Genomic DNA, 18,558 nt, shown 5'->3' on the forward strand with positions numbered 1-18,558 from the left:
TATTGTATATTTTCCCAAAATTTTGTCAAATATATGAAACATATATGAAAGCACTTAGAGGAAACTAAGAAGCTTTATGGTGATATTGCAATAAATGCTGTTATAGAAATGACTCAGTTCTGGTTTCATTGAGATCTTACCACAAGACCTACATGAATTCCCTTAGATGCTGGTAAAATTTAGGCAAGAGAAGCCATTCTTCCATATTGGATTTTAAAGACCTATGTTATCTTATCTGGCCTAGTGTCTACTTCACAGTTAAAATGCATTGTTACATGACTCATTGCTTATTTCCACTGCGTAACACATTCTCTTTATTTAGTGAAATTGCATTTCATTTGATCTAATGCTATGATAGTTTCTTTCTAGAAAGTGAGCCGTCGCTCTTAGAATTCAAGCCATTCAGTAATGGGCCCCTGGTTGGTGGATTTGTTTACCGAGGTTGCCAGTCTGAAAGACTCTATGGAAGTTACGTGTTTGGAGACCGGAATGGGTAGGTTTCCCTGAATTTCATTTATTCTATCTGGTAACACATCCATGACTAGCTATCAGAAAGTTTGCAATAAAATATTCCAGTAGGATTCTCTTTCCTTAGAACAAGGCGATGGAATACAAACGGGGCAGTGGGGCGCACAAGTCATAAAGACTATGATTGTTTCTTTTTAATCTCTATTTCGGGTGTTGATTCAGCTGAAGATACACACACAGAGATACAAAGAGATGATCTTTAAAAATATTCCATCCAGTGAATAAAAATATGCGTGAAGACAAGCAGGGAAGTCTTGGTGGCAACTCTGCCAGCTTGTTTGGTTCTTCTCCTCACTCTCGCAAAATACTATAAAAGGGTTCAAATCGTGATATAAAAGAAAAACTTGGCAACCATGTTTTTATGATTCGCATCCCCATTCCATTCAGCTAACAATAATCAAGCGCTCACAATGTGAAAGACACTAGGCTAGGTATGAAGTGTGCAAAGGCGAAAATGAAGCAGTCCCTGACTTAATGAAACCTGCATTCAACCAGCAGAGTACAATATGGACACAGAAAAATTAGGACAAAATCTTTAGGATGTAATCTCAAGAGGGAAAGAGCATCAGGCGAGGTTTCTTTTAGGGGGTGGCACCTGAGCTGTGCTTTGAAGGAGGAAATTACCAATTCCAAGAAATGGATATTAAAAATTGTTTTTAGGGAAAGTGAGGCCTTTATTCTTTTATGTCTTTGCTAAATGTATATAATTAATAAATTTCTGGGACTTTGGTAAACAGGTTTCTCAATTTATACAGAAATGAAACAAATTTAAGTTTAGTCAAGGTTAAATGATTTTCTTAGTCTAATCTAGTCATTGCATGGCTGATTGTAGGAGACACCATTGAAGCCCAAACTGAGGCCTCTAGTTTTCCTGGTGAATGGCTTTCAGATATATTAGAGAGCTGATACATTAGTTCACTAGTGAACTAGGGAGGTATCCTGACCTCAGTTCTGTATTTCCTGTTCCTCTCTCTGATTAATAAAACAACATAAATTCTAGCTCCGAAGAGGAAGTATCATGCTCTGAATGAAGGAGGGATCTTTCTCCCTTCTGAAATGTTCTTAGTACCCTCCTTCATGCAAAGTATTCTCTTCCACGTATTATTTTTCCATTTCCACACAAGGTAAGGGCTATTGCATTAAATTTAATGAACATGTCTTAAGCATCTACCATGCGAAAAACACTGTTTTCTGTTTTGCCTTCTGTAGTCAGGATACAATGACATAGAAAGCTCTCCATAAAGGATTTTTTTCATTGTTTAGATCATGGTCATTTGGCAAAAAGCAATGACCAACCCCTTGGTGTGTTTCCTTTGCAGAAATTTTCTAACTCTTCAGCAGAGCCCAGGAACCAAACAGTGGCAAGAAAAACCTTTATGTCTCGGCAATGGCGGCTCCTGTAGAGGCTTCTTCTCAGGTCACATTTTAGGATTTGGAGAAGATGAATTAGGTATTGTACAAACAAATTCTTGTTATGCTACCTCTTTGCTCTCTTGCTTGACATATTCATTGATGTGGTCAGAAGAGCAGTTTTGACACCATTTTCCTCCATTTCCTGGAATTTTAAATCCTCTAGGGAAGATGAACCTGCTTACCTGCCGTGGAGGCTAACGGGAGCCCACTTGTAGATTTCACTTACAACATATCCAGAGCTCTGACTGGGGCGGGGGGTGGGGGAGTGGGGGATCAAGCAGGGCTTGGTTTCAGGATGCTAACTTCCATTTCTCTCCCAATTCACCCTTTCAGTACCTTGTGTTACTCCCTAGTCCTTCTCCCACCATGTTACCGCTGCACCTTCCTCACTGGGGCAGACCATTCCCTGACCCTGCCTTCCTGAAGTTGCCAAGTGCTAAGAAATCAGCTCCCCCACATCCCTGCCATGACCCCTTCCTCTGCCTTTCCCTGCTGCCACCTCCTCCCGGAGGTTGTCCAGCACCCACCTGGGGCCAAACGTTTTCATCACTTACCACAGATCCTCTCCCCATACCCTGTCCTCATGGGCGTTGCCTGGAGCAGCTACAGAACCAGGGCAGATATTATCCTACTCTAAAAGTCTCCTTTCTAGCACCCTCTCCCCATATTTTTCTTCCTTTACTCGCTGTCAAGCGGTTTTACAATGCAACCAATGAAAGTGACTGTCCTCTGAACTCTCCTTACCCCCTACAACTGAATTTGGCTCAAGTACCAGATTTTTAAAAACACTTTCTACCCTGCAAATATGAATGTTAGACAAGTGTATAGACCTGAAAAGAAAGGTAGTGAGAGAAATATTTCAAGAAATTAGTTACATTCTTTTTGTGTATTGATTAGTTAAAAGTGCAGGCACACAGATTTTTTTTTAATTGAGATGCACCCTTAGGCTATCTGGGCTAACACCCTCACAGACATTGTTCTCAAGTTTATAATCATGAAGAAAATCAAGTACCTATTGTGTGCAATATAATTTGCCAGGTCCTGGGGGAGATATGTCCAATACACCAGAGATCTGTGATTTCAGTGACAAAGGAATTTCCTCTTCCAAGTCAGATCCCAACCTGTCTATAACTAAGTATTTAATTCTTAATTAATTTCTATTTTCTAATTTTTATTTAATTTTTCATTAATTTCTAAGAGAAGTTGTAACTTTCCCCATGGTTATGCAACTATTAAGTAGGTTTCAAACCCAGGTCTTCCATATCTAACAATGCAACATACCATCTTTCTACTAGAGAGGAGAAAAAAAAAACAGGTTAAATAAGACATGATATCCCTGGTCAATGCAAATATGTTGCAGAGGAATTGACAATTTTCGCTGGTAAAGGGAGTTACACAATAGGAATTCCTACATCAATGAAATCACAGATCCATATTGGGGGGGGGATCCCTGTCTTCATGGAGTGAGTTGTCTATGATCAATTGTATCTGGAAATAACATCTTTCTACATTGTAGCTCTTCAATAATAATAAATATTATTATTATTATAGCACTTATGTAGTACTTTAAAGTTTGCGCAGTACTTTACAAATATCTCATTTATCATCACAATAACTCTAGGAGGTAGATGTTATTTTTACCCCCATTTTAAAGATGAGGAACCTGAGGTAATCATAGGTCAAGTAACTTTCACAGGGTCATCCAGCTAATGAGTATCTGAGGCCAAATTCAAACCCAAATTCAAATTCCTGATTCCGGGTCCGGCGCGCTATCTATTCTACTTCCTAGATGCTCTGAAATGAGAATTTGTATCTTTTATTTTATATTTACCATATGCGCTTATGATTAGAGATTAGACACTAACTGATAATAACTCTGATTTCACTTATTACACTTATTTCATCAATAGGTGAAGTGTACATTTTATCAAGTAGTAAAAGCATGACCCAGACTCACAATGGAAAACTCTACAAAATTGTGGACCCCAAAAGGTAAGCATTTATTCATATTACATTAAGCCAAAAAAATCACCCTTTTTTAAGTCATTGTTTAAGTGTATTCAAATCTCTGGGGAAATAATTAAAGTGAGTAATCTCCAATGTTAACATTTTCCATCTTCATGAACTTCTACATGAAACCTTTCTTGATCCCCTCAGTGGTTAGTGTTCTTCTCAAACTACCTGGTATTTAACAACTTTGTATTTATTTATATTTATTCTCTTTATACCTCTAGCCCCCACCCTCTTTTTTCCTCCTCCCTTCCTTTCTCCACCCCTGTCTTTCTCTCTGATAAATATATACAGCTAGATCCCAATTAGTGCAAATAAAGCATCCCCTGAAGTGGTCTCATGTATTCAAATTTGCATTATTTGAAGTTATAATTATGTAAAATATGGCAACTGGTTCCAACCCAATGGAAGTAAGCAATATGAATTCGATTGAAGTGACCACTTTAGGGGATTCGCTATTTGCGCTAATCAGGACCTGGCTGTATACATGTGTGTATGCATGTAAGTGTGTGTTTGTGTGTGTGTATGTGTGTGTGTATATATGTCCTTGTCTCAGCCATTAGAATGTAAACTCATGAATAGAGATTTTTTCCCATTCATTGTATTTGAATCCCCAGTACTTAACACAATGCCTAACACAAGGTAAATGCTTAATAAATACTTATTGATTGATTGGTTGTCTTTTCCACATATATCATGCTGTCCTCAAAAGAAACTCACAAGTTTATTATCAAATCAATAGACCTGATTGATACAAACATGCAAATGGTCAGGGCTTCAAGATTAGAGCATCCTGTTTATGGGAAACACAACTACAATGAAGAAGGATCATACAACTGTGGCCAGGGGTGCTGGAGAAAGAGCAGAGGTAGACATTTGGCAAGTGCTTTTCTCTTCTAGAAGACTTCTCAGCCAGCACATAACAATCCTCCTACTTTTCTAAAACACAACAGTCACCAGCAGGAGGTTTGTCTGTCTTAGTATCACTTTTTAAAAACATAATCAGAATAATTACTTTTCATACCTCAGCATCAGAGCCTTGTCCCAAAACCTCCTGTGAGCACTTGTGTGGGTTTCTGTGACTAGAATGAAAACAAAAGAAGGATTTTCTCATTTCCCCTGGCAAGGGGAGACTTGAACTCTATTAAATCTCTTAAGTGTGGGTTTGGTTATTGTTTTCAGTAAGCCAAGACTTTCCAGGGCAAATTAAAAGTCAGTCAAAGAACCATTAGTTATTGGTTAATTTAATGGACAAAATCCAAACTTTAAAAAGTTACTAAGCCTATATACTTAAACTCTGATCGTGTGTACAGTGTAATATTTATGCAAAAAGGGGTACAGGATAGAACATCAGCCAAGAGTAACTATTTTGTTTTCTATTTTTTTTTAAGCCAGCCCTGTGATTTTATTGGTTTAGGGAATTCCTAGTGAAGAAGCTCCTTTACCAGTGCAGATTGGTGCATGGTACATAGCCTTAGAGAACTGACTTCAGTAGTTCACTGAGAGGTTAAGTCACTTGCCAAGTGTCAAACAGCAGTATAATGACAGCAGTGGGATCGGAACCCAGATCTTACTGAGTCCAAGACCACCTCCATCCACTCTGATGTCCTCCTGCCTTTCACATGATTATTTATCCAAACTTATTAAATGATAGGTCATTTGCCTGTTTGCTCTTTAGTCCCAAGGAAAACATGCTGACTCATGTTGATCCTGTGGTCCAGTATAACCCCCAAACCCTTTTCAGATGAACTATTATTTAGGGATACCAACTCTGCCCCCCCCATACTGTATTTGTGAAATTGATTTTTTTAAATTCAAGAGCAGAACTTTACGTTTAACTTTCACGTTATTAAATCTCGTCTTACTAGATTTGGCCCATCAAATCTAATCTTCACTGCATTAGCAGTCCCTCTAAGTTTCATGTAATCTTCAGACCTAACAAGGCATCATCTAATTCACTGATAAAAAAAAAAGTTGAAAAACCAAAGGACAGAGATGGATTCTTGGGATGCCCCACTATAGAACTCCCTCCATGTTGATGTTGACCCACTAAGGACTATTTTGTGTACATTCATTCAATCAGTTCCAAATCCACCAATAATAATTATATAATCATCCAAACAATATCTCTCCATCTTATCCTTAAGCATACTGGAGAAAAAACACTAAATCCTTTGCTGAAATTTAATTATATTCCGTCTATTGCATTCCATGGCATACTCTAGTTACCCTGTCAGAAAAGAAAGTGAGGTTAGTCTGGCACAACATTTTCTTGATAAATCTCTGCTGCCTTCCCTTTCTAGATGCTCACAAACTATAATTCTAGTGATGAGTTGTAGAATTTTTCCAGAAACAAAAGTCAAAATCACTGGTTGAGAATTTCCAGGCTCTACTCTTATGAAAATAGGGGTGGTATTTGTCTTTTTCCAGACTTTCAAAAGCTCTTTAATTTGCTATGATCTCTGCATTCTAAGATGTAGTTTGTCCGTACTGAGTCACTATATCTCATTGAGGGCAGCTAGATAGTCTCTTTGGGGCAGTGAAGTGGCACAGTACACAGAGCACCGAGCTTGGAAACAGGAACTCATCTTTCTGAGTTCAAATCTGACCTCAGACAGTAGTCATGTGGCCCTGGGCAAGTAACTTAACCCTGTTTGCCTCAGTTTCCTCATCTGAAAAATGAACTGGAGAAGGAAATGGCAAACCATTCCAGTATCTTTGCCAAGAAAACCCCAAATGGGGTCATAAATACACAACTGAAAAATGACTGAACAACAAAGGCAGTCTCCTAACTTACCTGCAGGTTTCCACTCCCTTCTAAACATTTTTTGTTCTATCTTTCCCAGTCCAAAGGTTGTTTCTCCTCAAAGAGAAAATATAAAGAAAAAAAAAAAGACTTGAGTAGTTCCCCCTTCTCACCTTTGTCCATTTGTCCATTCAAGAAGAATGATCCTATCCTTTCTTTGATCCTTGGCTTGAACCCAACACATACAACAATTCAAAACCCCTGTTTGTTGTTCTTAGAATTCCTCGCTAGTCTTAGTTCATTTTGGGCTGCATTACTCCTGACCTTGTTCCTAAAGAAGCTTGTTATTCAGATCATGACAATAGTCATTCTATTAAAGCAATACCCCATGACATCAAACATCCAGTAGCAGCATAAACACAAAACCCTAGTTGGCCAACTCTTGTTGGGCCCCAAGGGATCGACAGACTTTAGCTAGATGCTAGAACATACTGATTCTGCTTTCTGCATCATGTTTTCTGTATAAACCTTTCAGCTAAATGGGAGAGGAATCATCTTTTACCTTTCTTGATTTCAAGATCCTTTAGATGATCTTGAATAGATGATTAGAAACTGAAAAATCTCTTAGAAATATTGACTGGTTTCTCCTTTCTGGATAACCGCTCATGAGAAAAAAGTGGCATATGCTTAAAGACGTTTCCTTCCTAACAAGATGGGTATCTCTCTTCTTTTTCATTCATTTATTCAAATAACATTTAGTAAGCACGTGCTATGTACCGCACTAGCCACAGGGGTCATAATGACAAAAGAGGAAACGTTTCCTACCTTGAAGAAACATCTGTTCTGTACTGGTATAAATAACATCCATAAGTCAATTGAAAATGTGTGTAAAATAAATACAATTTCAATGGGATGGCTTTAGCAACTGGGGGGACTGGGAAGGGCTAGTGTAGAAAGAAGCTAACATATTGAACCCACAGCATCTTTTCTGAAGAAAAGAGGTGCAGTGAAGTCTGCTTGCCAGGAAGTTCTCGGCTACTGCTAATGAGAATAATTGGTCCTGAGCAATCCACTTTTAATAGCAGCGATACATCTGTAATATCACTCATCTATCATCTGCTGGCACTCTTAATTCGTCAGTCACTGTATATCTAGTGAGATTGCTTCCCTCCCACAGCAGAAAAGTCCCTAGTTTCCTCCCTTTTGAGTGGAATAGCAGCATAGCATTTGATAGAATTGAAAAACCAGCTCCTTGATAACCTGTTCCAATTGGGGAAATGATTAATGCAGAATAAATTAGTAGTAATATATCCATTACTTTGAGATGTAAGTTTCTGTTATTCTTCGTGATTTCCAGTGATTGTGCTTGGATCAACTTCAGTCGCTTTCTCAACGGATATCTCTTTTCCCTGCCTGTTTGTTTCCAGGTATTCATGCAATAGTCTCCCACACCAAAGGGGAAAACGAGATCTTGCACTCTTCATTCGGGTTGTTTAGTCTGTTGGTGTGTGAGTCAGAGTGAATTTTACACCTTAAATCCATTATTAGTATCTAATTACCAGTGTGACCTTGATTTTGTGTTCTTCGGGCCTCCGCTAGTAGGGTGGTCTCCGAGTGACATACCTGAAAGGCCTGCCTTCCCGTTAGATTGCTGTTGCTGGTGAGTTATTTCATATGTGGGGCCGGGGTTAAGACGTGTGTTTGGTTTCAGGAGGGAAATAACCAGAGTCCGAAAGACACTGTCCTTGTACTTAGGCAAAGGCATCAATTAAAACTTCCCTGGCTTGTGGCAGAGCACCCTCGTTTGCATAAACATTGGTCAGAAACGTCATGCTGTTTTGATTTGGGGCCAGAAGTTTATTATTGTAGTATTTCTTTGCTGAGGAGCTGAAGTTCTGTATAAGCATACACTTCAGCATGTGCACAGCATTACCCCTGAAACATTAGGCAATCGTCAGCACCGCCTTGTGCAGGTTTCCTGCCTTGGAAGAAAAAAACTCATACTCTGAGAAATTCATTATTAGCAAAATTTGAAGAAAGCCTGGCTATTTTTCCAGTGGCCTCTCTCGTTACCACAGAAATCCATTCACATTACAGCCTTAGTTTAAACCAGCTTCTAGTAGTTAATCATGAGAACTGACATTTATAAAGCCTGCAGTTATATAGTGCTTTAAAACCTTCAAAGCATTTGTACAGATATTTCATTTGATCTTCACAACAACCCTTCGATATTGATATATAGATAGTATTCTCTCAACTTTACTGTTGAGAAAACTAAGGCAAGCACAGATTAAGTGATTTGCCCAAGGTCACACAGCTAGGTCAGATTTGAACTCAAGTCTTCCTGACTCCAGGTCCAGTGTTCCATCCATTTCACTGTCTAGTTTTCTTTACAATTAGCCCTTTACAATCCTTTACAATTCACAAAGTAGTTTGCATGCATTATTTCATTTCATAATCATAGAGCATCTGTGAAGTATGTATTACTATCACCATTTAACGGAGGAAGAGACTGAGACTTACAGATATAAAGTAAGTTGCTCACCATTACACAGAGAGGAAGTGCTAGAGGTGAAATTTGAACTCAGATCTCTCCTTACTCTGGATCTGGCCATTTTTCCACTACACAACCTCTATCCTCTTGGCTTATTGAAGTAACTGGTATTTTCAGAGTGACCTCTAAATGAAGATGGACTAGTAGTTCTGGATAAAAAATGAGATGTGAATTATTTTTATTTTTTGGTCTAGATCTGTGATTTCATCAGTGTCATGAATATAATTGAAACTCCCTCCACCAAAGTCAGGCATGACATATATGTAACTAGAGCAGCCTCAGTTGTCTTGAGGGATAGAGGGTTAGGTGACTTGTTTGTGATAGCATAGCTAGCAAAGGTCAAAAGCTGAACAGAACCTAGATCCCAGCATTCCAAGGCTGCCCTGTTAGTCAGCACCCCATGTTTCCATTATATCATCAGTATAATCTGACCTCATCACAAAATTAGCATCTGTGTCTTCAAAGGAGAATGATGACCTCAAATGATTATTATGTCTGGTCTTCATGTTTTCGTGCATGCAAGAAAGAAAAGAAGCTTAGAGATCCTCTAAGCCTCAAGCAACATTTAAAGTCATCTCAGAAAAAAAAAGGAATCCAAACTCCAAGCATCAGGCCACATGGATCATTCTTAAGGCTATAACTATGAACGATTAATGTCAAGTGAATCCTCAGTAAGGGGCAGGAGAGTTTCACCCCAGAGAGGAGTCCTGGTTAAATGTTTTACTATAAAATTCTGACTTAAAATTGAGTTGTTTAATTTTATTTTATATTTTAAAATATACAGTGTAATGCAAAAGTACATCCAGAATTCCCTGAGAGAGACAGAGGCAGGGCACCCGAAAGTGTTGCAAGGCACCAAGAGACCTCTCAGTTTTCTTAGTACATGGTCAGTACAGTGCTGACATTAAGCATAAGGAAGAATCTTCCTCTGGAAGAGAAAGATGAGCATACTTCTGGTTGATGGGGAATGGAACCTTCTAATGACTCTCATTCTCGAGTGTCCCATGACCATATAGGGCCAAGTAGACTCAAGGAGAAAGCTGTCCAAAGGTTTTAGGGGTAGGGCCTGACCACACTTGGGAGTCCCATCAGCCTCCAAGACCATCAGACAAGCCCTGGCCTGTGTAGGAACTTCCTTAGGCTAGCAATCTTAGAAGACGAGTTGAATCAAGCACAAAAGCTCTTTCTTGACCCTCACCTATAAAGATGAACAGCAATTTGAATTTTCCTTAATCCTTTATTGAGGGACTTAGCAGAAAATGGAAAACTGTCTTTTCTAATGAAACTGAACATTGATCTTCTGACTTTAGTACCACCACATACTGGTGGATCAACAAGCCAATGGGAATGAATTTCACAAGTCTTAAATGCTTTCTATGCCATCTTATCTTCCCAATCCATACAGCAGAAAATGTGCTGAACATGAAGTCAGAGAACCTGGGTTCGAATCTCAGTTCTGCCATTTATATGATCTCAAGCAAGTCATTCAGCATATTCGAGCCTTAGTTTCCTCAACTTTAAAATGAGGAGGTTGGATCAGATGGCCTCCAAAGTTCCTTCCAGTCCTAAATTTATTTTGCTATGAATGAACATACAAAGAGCTCCTTATTTACCTTCCGTGAAATCAGGTTCCTTAGGAGACAATAAGGAGACAATGATGAGATTCTTAAGTCTTACAAAAGACATAAATTAGCTTCTCTGTTCTAGAAGGTTATTAATGAGAAGCAAATGGTACGTAGGATGTGGTTTTTTTCTGAATTAAAAAAGAAGCTTTTAGCAGAAGTCAGATGAAGACACTTTGCTTCACCTTTCCCTTCTTCAGGTCTTAGTCTATAAAATGTGCACCTGCCTCCCTTCACTCTGTGCTGTGACGGTCAGTGAAATAATATACTTTGAAAGCCCTGGATTCTTTAGAGGAAAGACACTATATGCATCCAAGTATGTAGTATTATTGTCTGACCAAATATTCAAAGAGCATAACCCAGGTGGTCTTCCTGCCTTTTAAGGAAGGATCTCTTAGTTTGAAATTAGGGCAAAAGTTTCCAAAGAGTTTTAAGTGAGTGGTTAAGAATACATCATTTTTCAAAAGGTCCTTTTCATGGCCCAAAGTCTCACTATTTACAAATTGTTTCTAAGTTAAAACAAATCCCATATGAAGCCATTGTCAAGTTCTTGGAGGACTGAGGCACAGTGCTAGCTGTTCAAAGGTGTTCCTTCCAGGCAAGATTTCATCACAGCTGTGGACAAAATACACTTTATTTTACTTTTGCTTTGTTTTGTTTTCGATGGACAGACCTGGGCAGATCAAATGACCATCTTTGATCTTGGAATATTTCCATTGCTAGTCTTTTCCAGCATTTGCAAAACAGCATTATTTTTTTTAATCATGATTACTTTAGTTGCAGAATGACAAATTTTAGCACAACGCTCTTGTTCCCTAACTTTGTTGCAATGACCACTCCCATAAGAGGGATAGACATTAACACTCCTTGCAAACTCTAGGCTTGAATTTCACTTGACAGAAATGTTGTATCCAGAAAGCCCTTTGTGACCAATACAGAAAACAGCTTCTCCCACAACCCCCACTGTCCATCCCACGAAAGCCCACCACTTTGCAGTTGACTTATTTCTGTGTTTGCTTCATCTTATACTCCGCTCCCAGGGCTGACTGCTAAGAGAGCACTTGATTTTTTCCCCCTCATTTTCCAAGGGAAATACAGTTTAGTTTCTGTGTTCTGGGGCCGGCAGGCAGACAGCCCTGCCATCCTAAAGAAAAGTCATACATAATAGAGCAGCTTTAGCCCAATAAGCCAGTCTCTCCCAATTCATCAGTCAAAGTTTTATGCAAGTGGCCTCCCCTAGGTTGATAAATTCCCACAGTGGCTGTTGACCCAGCTGCCAAGGACTCCCGCAGCAGGTGTTGTTTTCATGACCACCCTGGCAGTAATACAAACTGTTTCACAGCTCCATTGACCTCTCAGCTATTAGCAGGGATACAGGCTCCACGAGGGACTCGTTTTCAAACATGACAGGATTTCTGAAGACCAGAGGTCATAAGCAAATATAGATCCTATAAGAATACATTCAGAGTGGTCGATTTCAGGTCTAAAAGGCAAAGGGACGTTTGCTGCACTATTCTTTTCACCAACTATCAGAATATCTGTTAGCGTCTCTGACAGCTCATAACATTTTATTTTATTTTAAATAGGCCAGAGATGATGTTGTAAGGAAGAGTTTGTTCTAAGGACCAAAATGTTCTCCAGATGTTTTCTGATATTAAGAATAGTTGAATTGAATTCCCAACTGAATGAAAGAGATCAGAAACAATTTTTTGCATGGATGAATTGGATATAGATAGATAGATAGAGATAGAGATGTATATCTTTGTGTCTGTCTTTATCTATAATGAAGTAGCTATACCTGTAGGTAGGTTTAGATATAAATTTACACAAACACATATATGTGTGTATATTTATATGTCTATAACAGAGTGATCATCTAAGAATGATAGTATGTGTGCAAATATAATAATATGCATGTCTATAATAGTGTATCTATATTTTTGTGCATATTCATTTATGCATATACGTATGTATGTGCTAAGATGCACAGACTATTTACACAAAGACATCCTCAGTTTCAAAGAAAGGAGCAAATATCCCATGTAAGAAATCGTTTTATCCATGTCCATTAGATTATGAGAAATACTAGAGTGAAGCTTTCCAAGGGCATATCTGATTTCTTGGAGCTGTGACATCTGACCATCACAGCCAAAGGGTGAAACCACTGTTTTGTACCACTTAGAGGTTCTTTTCAACTATCTCATTCATTTCAACTGCTGTAAGGAGACATTGGTTCATATAGTAATTGTCTGACTGACTACGTGAATATGATTGAGTTGTCCTTGTCAAAATGCATTTGTTAAAGAGGGCATGAAATGAAGAACATGATGCTAGTGGGAATTTTCTGCTTCTCAAATGAGTCCCCATTGGTGTTCTGAAAACTGGCCTCATTGTTCAGAATTCTTAGTAGCATTATAAAGAACCTGCCATGATTCCTCTTTGTGGTACAATAAAGAAAATCTGGTATTACACCCCCTGAATGTCTTGGGATTATACTGGAAGTCAACGCATCATAAGACAATGCAGTCCCTGGGTCGGAGTGCAGATTTGCCTTTCCATCGCACATGTTGAAAGTAATCCCACATGGTTTTGTGAAAGTACCTTTGAACAAGAAAGACAAAGTCCTAAGGCTCATAGCCATCTCACTTCAGGCTGCTTCACTAGAGGAGTAAGAGAAAACACTTTGAGTGAATAACTTATTATTGCTAATATTACCAAATGAAACCGAGAGTGTTATCTCATTGGGGGATTTATAACAGTGTTCCTGGACTTGAAAAATGGCTTTTTTGGATACATTTATATGCCCTTTTAAAGTGTAGCCTTTTGCTTCCTTTCTTTCTGAATTATAGGCAATGTTTTTTTTCCTATTTCAAACATCAGTGAAGTCTCAAATGACCTAGGACTAAGCTACTTTAAGATCTGCTGCTTTATCTGCAGGATGGAGAGAAGGAATTTTTCAGACAAATGTTTCTAATTCTGTGTGTTAAGTTTTCTGGTAATAATGTTGCAGTTTTCTTTTTCTACGTCTGCTTCTTGAGTCTCTCCATTGGCATTAATAAGGCTATATAACCTCTCTGATAGGGGACTGTGCCCTGCCTGCCGTACATCCCCCAAAAGAAAAGCATTAAATAATGTGCATTCCTCAGGACCACTTAGATACTTAGAGTTGTAATTTTGTGAGTGATGGTACGTAGTTCCATCTAGGCAAGAAAAATTCCCTCTCTATTCTTTCTCCTTTCCCCTATTACTGCATTACTCCTTGGGTTCATTTACCCATCAAAAGTGTCATTGCCAGCCAGGCATGGTCTACCTGTTTTGATCATTCTTTGAACTGACTGCTCAGTCAAACACATTCATTCAGAATCAGTCTGCTTACAAACTGGAAAGCCATTGAACCTTTCTTGGTCATTGTTGGAACAAGTGCAGACTTCAAAACAGGAGTGCTGAGTTTCCATTTAAAGTGGAAGAAATATTTGCAACATACAGAGGCAAATTTTGACTGGGCCATATCAGTAATAACTTATTCTGTCTCTGCTTTCTGCAAAGGGTGCCCTACTGCCCTCTGACTCCATTCAGAATCCCCCTAATTCAGAGTCATGGGTTGTTGAGCCAAAGCTCCTTTCTTGGGCTACCACTCTCAGTTAGCTTATACTCATTCATACCAGCCCAATCTCTCCCATATCACGATTCTACTCTTCCTTCCCTTGTATTTTTCTGTATGCATATTATTCTCTTTCCTTCTCTCCTCCCATAGAAAGTAAACTTCTTGAGGTCGGGGACAATTTCATTTCTGACTTGGCATCCCCAATGCATAGCACAGTGTCTGGTACATAGTAGGCAATTATTTTTTTCATTTTTAATTCATTTACTGAGTAAATGAATGAACTACTCTTCAACAGTTTAAGAATAATAACAAAACAAAACAGCCTTTGGAACTTGTGCTTATAAAAATCTTTTCCAGGGAACTCATTTGGTCAGCAGTCAGAATGTTTTATTTTTCCTTCTTAATAAAAAGGAAAATAATTTAAATCAGCCCCTAAAAGTTCTTTTCTCCAGTTTTTCCCCCATAGGTTCATACATTTTAAGTGAAAAGAGGACCTTGTGGTCACTGAGGCACCCAGTGAGCTCAATAACTTATTCAAAGTCACACAGGTGAGCCAAGGTAGAGCTCAGATCTATATACTTTCCACAATACCATAATTACCTATGAGGATTCTAGTACTGCGATCTTCAGAAAAAAAGTCTGACAGAAAAGAAACACTGCAACTGAAGCTTTTGAATTTTTGTGTGAAATTATAATTGAAACAATTCTACTTTTTTCAAATTCATTATTATTAGCTTCCGTTTAAAATTAATTTTATGATGAGATACACCCAAGGGACTTATTATACTATGATCAATTTTTATTGTACTGTGTTGCATTGAATTACTAGAGAATAATCAAGTGATGGAAACATTGAAAATATATGTTTCTGCTTCCCTCATTAGATTGTAAGCTTGTCGAGGGCAGGAACTGTCTTTTGCCTCTTTTGTATTCCCAGCTTTTAGCATAGTGCCTGGAACATAGTAGGCACTTAATAAATATTTATTGAATTGTATTGTATTGTATTGAATTGACTTTTGGAGACTATTACACAATATAAAATAACATTTTCATCCTTATACTTTCTGAAATCTTTGTTAAAATAGAAAATTATTTGATTTTGAAAATAAAGCACTGGACAGTTTCTTGTCTTCCTAAGAAAACTATCTAATACTTTTGGTTTAGCATCTGCTAGTCAACATGAGGAAGGGCAAATCTGCCTGAGAATGCTGAATTTAGAGCCTACCCCACCCCCTGTATAAGAGGGCTCCGATAACACTTATAAATTATAATTCAGCATCTAGTTTGGAAGAATATAATTCAGTTAAAACAGGAAGCCACTGAGTGAGCACCTTCCCCATTCAGTGCTATCCCTTCTCTTTCTCCCCTCCCCCAAAGCCTCCCCAGCAGCAATCTCACATGGTGTCCTGAGGTCTCTGTTCTCACCAAAGGGACAACATCCCTCTACTTCAACTGAGGAAATGCTTCATGCCACTTACCCTAAGTAAAAAAATCCTTAGTTACGACTCTGTCTATAGACCAACTGTAGGCATTAGGATTGTACTACTGTATGTTTTCAATTTTTCTTTAAGCCTGATCCTCAAATTGTAAACACAGATATAATATAATTTTTTATTTAATCAATTTGCATATTTTATTAAACCTCTGCATTTCAACATTAAATCTGGCTACAATTTGCTCTTGTTAAATTGCCTTCTTTCTGTTACTACCACCAGTCAACTTCCAAGCTCCTTACTATTGAGAATGTCTTATCCATCAATAGTATTTATGAAGTACCAATTATGTACCCAAGCATGTGTGGTCACTACTGGACTATAGTGTGTGCTGACAAAGGCTACAAAATGGAGAAATTCTCAGTGGCTGAGAACAGTTTCAGTGCAGGGGATTTAGTTGGTTTGAGACTATTAAGAAATAGCTCTTTTACATGCCTCCTAACAGTGGTATCCAGCTTGGCTTTAGAGCTGCTTTAGAACATAGAAGTTATTTAATCCAAACAAAGAAGAATCAGAGGAGTAGAGACATAGAATAACTATAAATAACTATGATATGATGTGATGTGATGTAATATAACATAACACAAAAATTATGAGTAACTAGAATACCTGTAACTTCAACTCATCTTTCTATTTAATATGTGACTTAATTAATCTTTAATTAAATACTTAAAAGGTTTTCTAATATCATAGCAGTAAAGTCATTCTATATCATCCTTAACCTTTTTTTAATATATCATAGATGCCTTTAGTGGTTTGGTTTAGCCTGGACCCCCTTCCCGGAATAATGGTTTTATGTGCATAAGATAAAATGAGGGGTATTGCAAAGGAAAGCAATTATTTTGAAATGCAGTTTTTAAAATATCTTAAAAACAAGTTCAAAGACCCTGGATTAAGAATCCCTGTTCTGTATAGACACCCTTGATTTGCAGTTGATTTTCACATTAATGATGTGTCAGAAAATATTTTAGCTGTGTACTCATGCAGGAACTACAATGAAAAGTAGGGCATTCCACAAGTGCAGAATGCATGTAGTGCCTTCGGAAATATTGAATTTCTTGTGGCATCTTAAATATTACTTGAAAGAAACTGGCAGTAAAGCTGTTTTGTGGTACTGCACCACAAAATCCTAACAAGATCAAACAGTGTAGATGAGCAGCAAACCCCAGGGCACATACCATGGCCAGCTCTCCAGGTATGCACTACAGTCACCCTGTCGTCCCCACTACAGCAGTTTTGTTTGGAATGGCTAAAATTTCTGGCAGCCGAAAGGAAGCTGATGGATGGCGTTGTCATCTCACAGGATGTTACAGAGTAGTCTCATAGAAAATGTAAGGGTTGCAGAATCCTGAATTCTTCTTTTCACTGGTAAACTGATATCACAAGAAGAAAATGTGGCGTGACCAGGACAGACCCGATCGAATCCCAAGGGGGAGAGGTGGAGAGCAGGGAGGAAGAGTACTTTGTGAATAGTATTCACCCTAGGTATTAGGTAGAAAGAAAGCAATATGAATAAAAAGAAGATTTGTCATCTGATAAATCCACTAAATCTTCTGATAGTGACTCTTTACTGAGGTGGAATGATAAAATTCATCCTGGGAAAAAAAATTTTCCCTTCACATTCTAGTACTGAACTCATAATCATTGGAATTAATGGCTGATCATGATTTTCAGGTAGTTCAGCAATTCTTATATTGTCTCTCCTCCATATGTTCTCCAGATCAGTTATTTTTCTAATGAGATGTTTCAGATTCTCTTCTATTTTTTCTAGTTCTATTATTTCTTAGTGTCTTATAATGTCATGTGATTCTTCTTGCCCAATTCTAGTTTTCAAGGAGTTATTTTCTTTCTTAAGATTTTGTATCTCTTTTTTCTGATTGGTTAATTTTCTTGTATTGCTTTTATGTTTTTCCTAATTTTTCCTTGAGCTCCCTTATTTGATTCTTAAAAATTCCTTTTTAAGTTCTTCCAAGAACTCTTTTTGGGCTTGCAACCATTTGATATTTCTCTTTGAGGTTGGAATGACTTTTTTTTTTTTACCTCACTATCTTATTCAGAATATGAACCCAGATCTTCTTTTACACCAGAGTAGCTATCTATGATCAGGTTCTTTTTCCAATGGTAGCTATTTCTAGGGCTGGGAGAGTGGAGAGAGAGAAGAAAAAAAGGGGAGGGGGATTTATATGATGACTTTATTATATATTTAAAAGGAATAGCAAGTTGTAAATAATAGATTTGCAGTTTCATGTGCAATCATCTTTTTTATCATGCTACATTGTGGAAATGCTTGTTTTATTCCATAGATTAAAAATTAAATACATTTTAAAAAAAGAAAGAATGACTGGATTTAATGGTTTCTAGCCCAGCCTCAACACTGCTTTAGAAATAGACTATGGAGACTCCAAATAAAGAAGGAGTCTACACTCCCCAGTGGAGTGGGAGTCATAATTATTTTTCAATTCAGGTTGTCTTTCTGCTTAATATGCGACTTAATCTTTAATTGTATACTTAAAGATTTTCTAATATCATTGCAGCAGAATCATTTTATATCATTCTTAACCTTTTTTATGTCATGGAGAAGGCCCAGA

At 37.9% G+C, this 18,558-nt stretch overlaps 1 protein-coding gene across 3 annotated transcripts in view; it reads left to right on the top strand.

Annotated features, from left to right (window-relative positions):
• HHIP (hedgehog interacting protein) overlaps positions 1 to 18,558 on the top strand; it is a 142,813-nt gene that overhangs the window by 102,821 nt on the left and 21,434 nt on the right. For all 3 annotated transcript variants that reach the window (XM_027866979.1, XM_027866980.1, XM_027866978.1), the window contains exons 9-11: positions 370 to 493; positions 1,848 to 1,978; positions 3,852 to 3,933. In XM_027866979.1, the coding sequence (XP_027722780.1) occupies positions 370 to 493; positions 1,848 to 1,978; positions 3,852 to 3,933 (337 nt within the window). The remainder of the gene's footprint in view (positions 1 to 369; positions 494 to 1,847; positions 1,979 to 3,851; positions 3,934 to 18,558) is intronic.

The sequence above is a fragment of the Vombatus ursinus genome, unplaced genomic scaffold, assembly GCF_900497805.2.
Source record: "Vombatus ursinus unplaced genomic scaffold, bare-nosed wombat genome assembly UNPS02014784.1, whole genome shotgun sequence".
Classification (NCBI taxonomy): Eukaryota; Metazoa; Chordata; class Mammalia; order Diprotodontia; family Vombatidae; genus Vombatus; species Vombatus ursinus.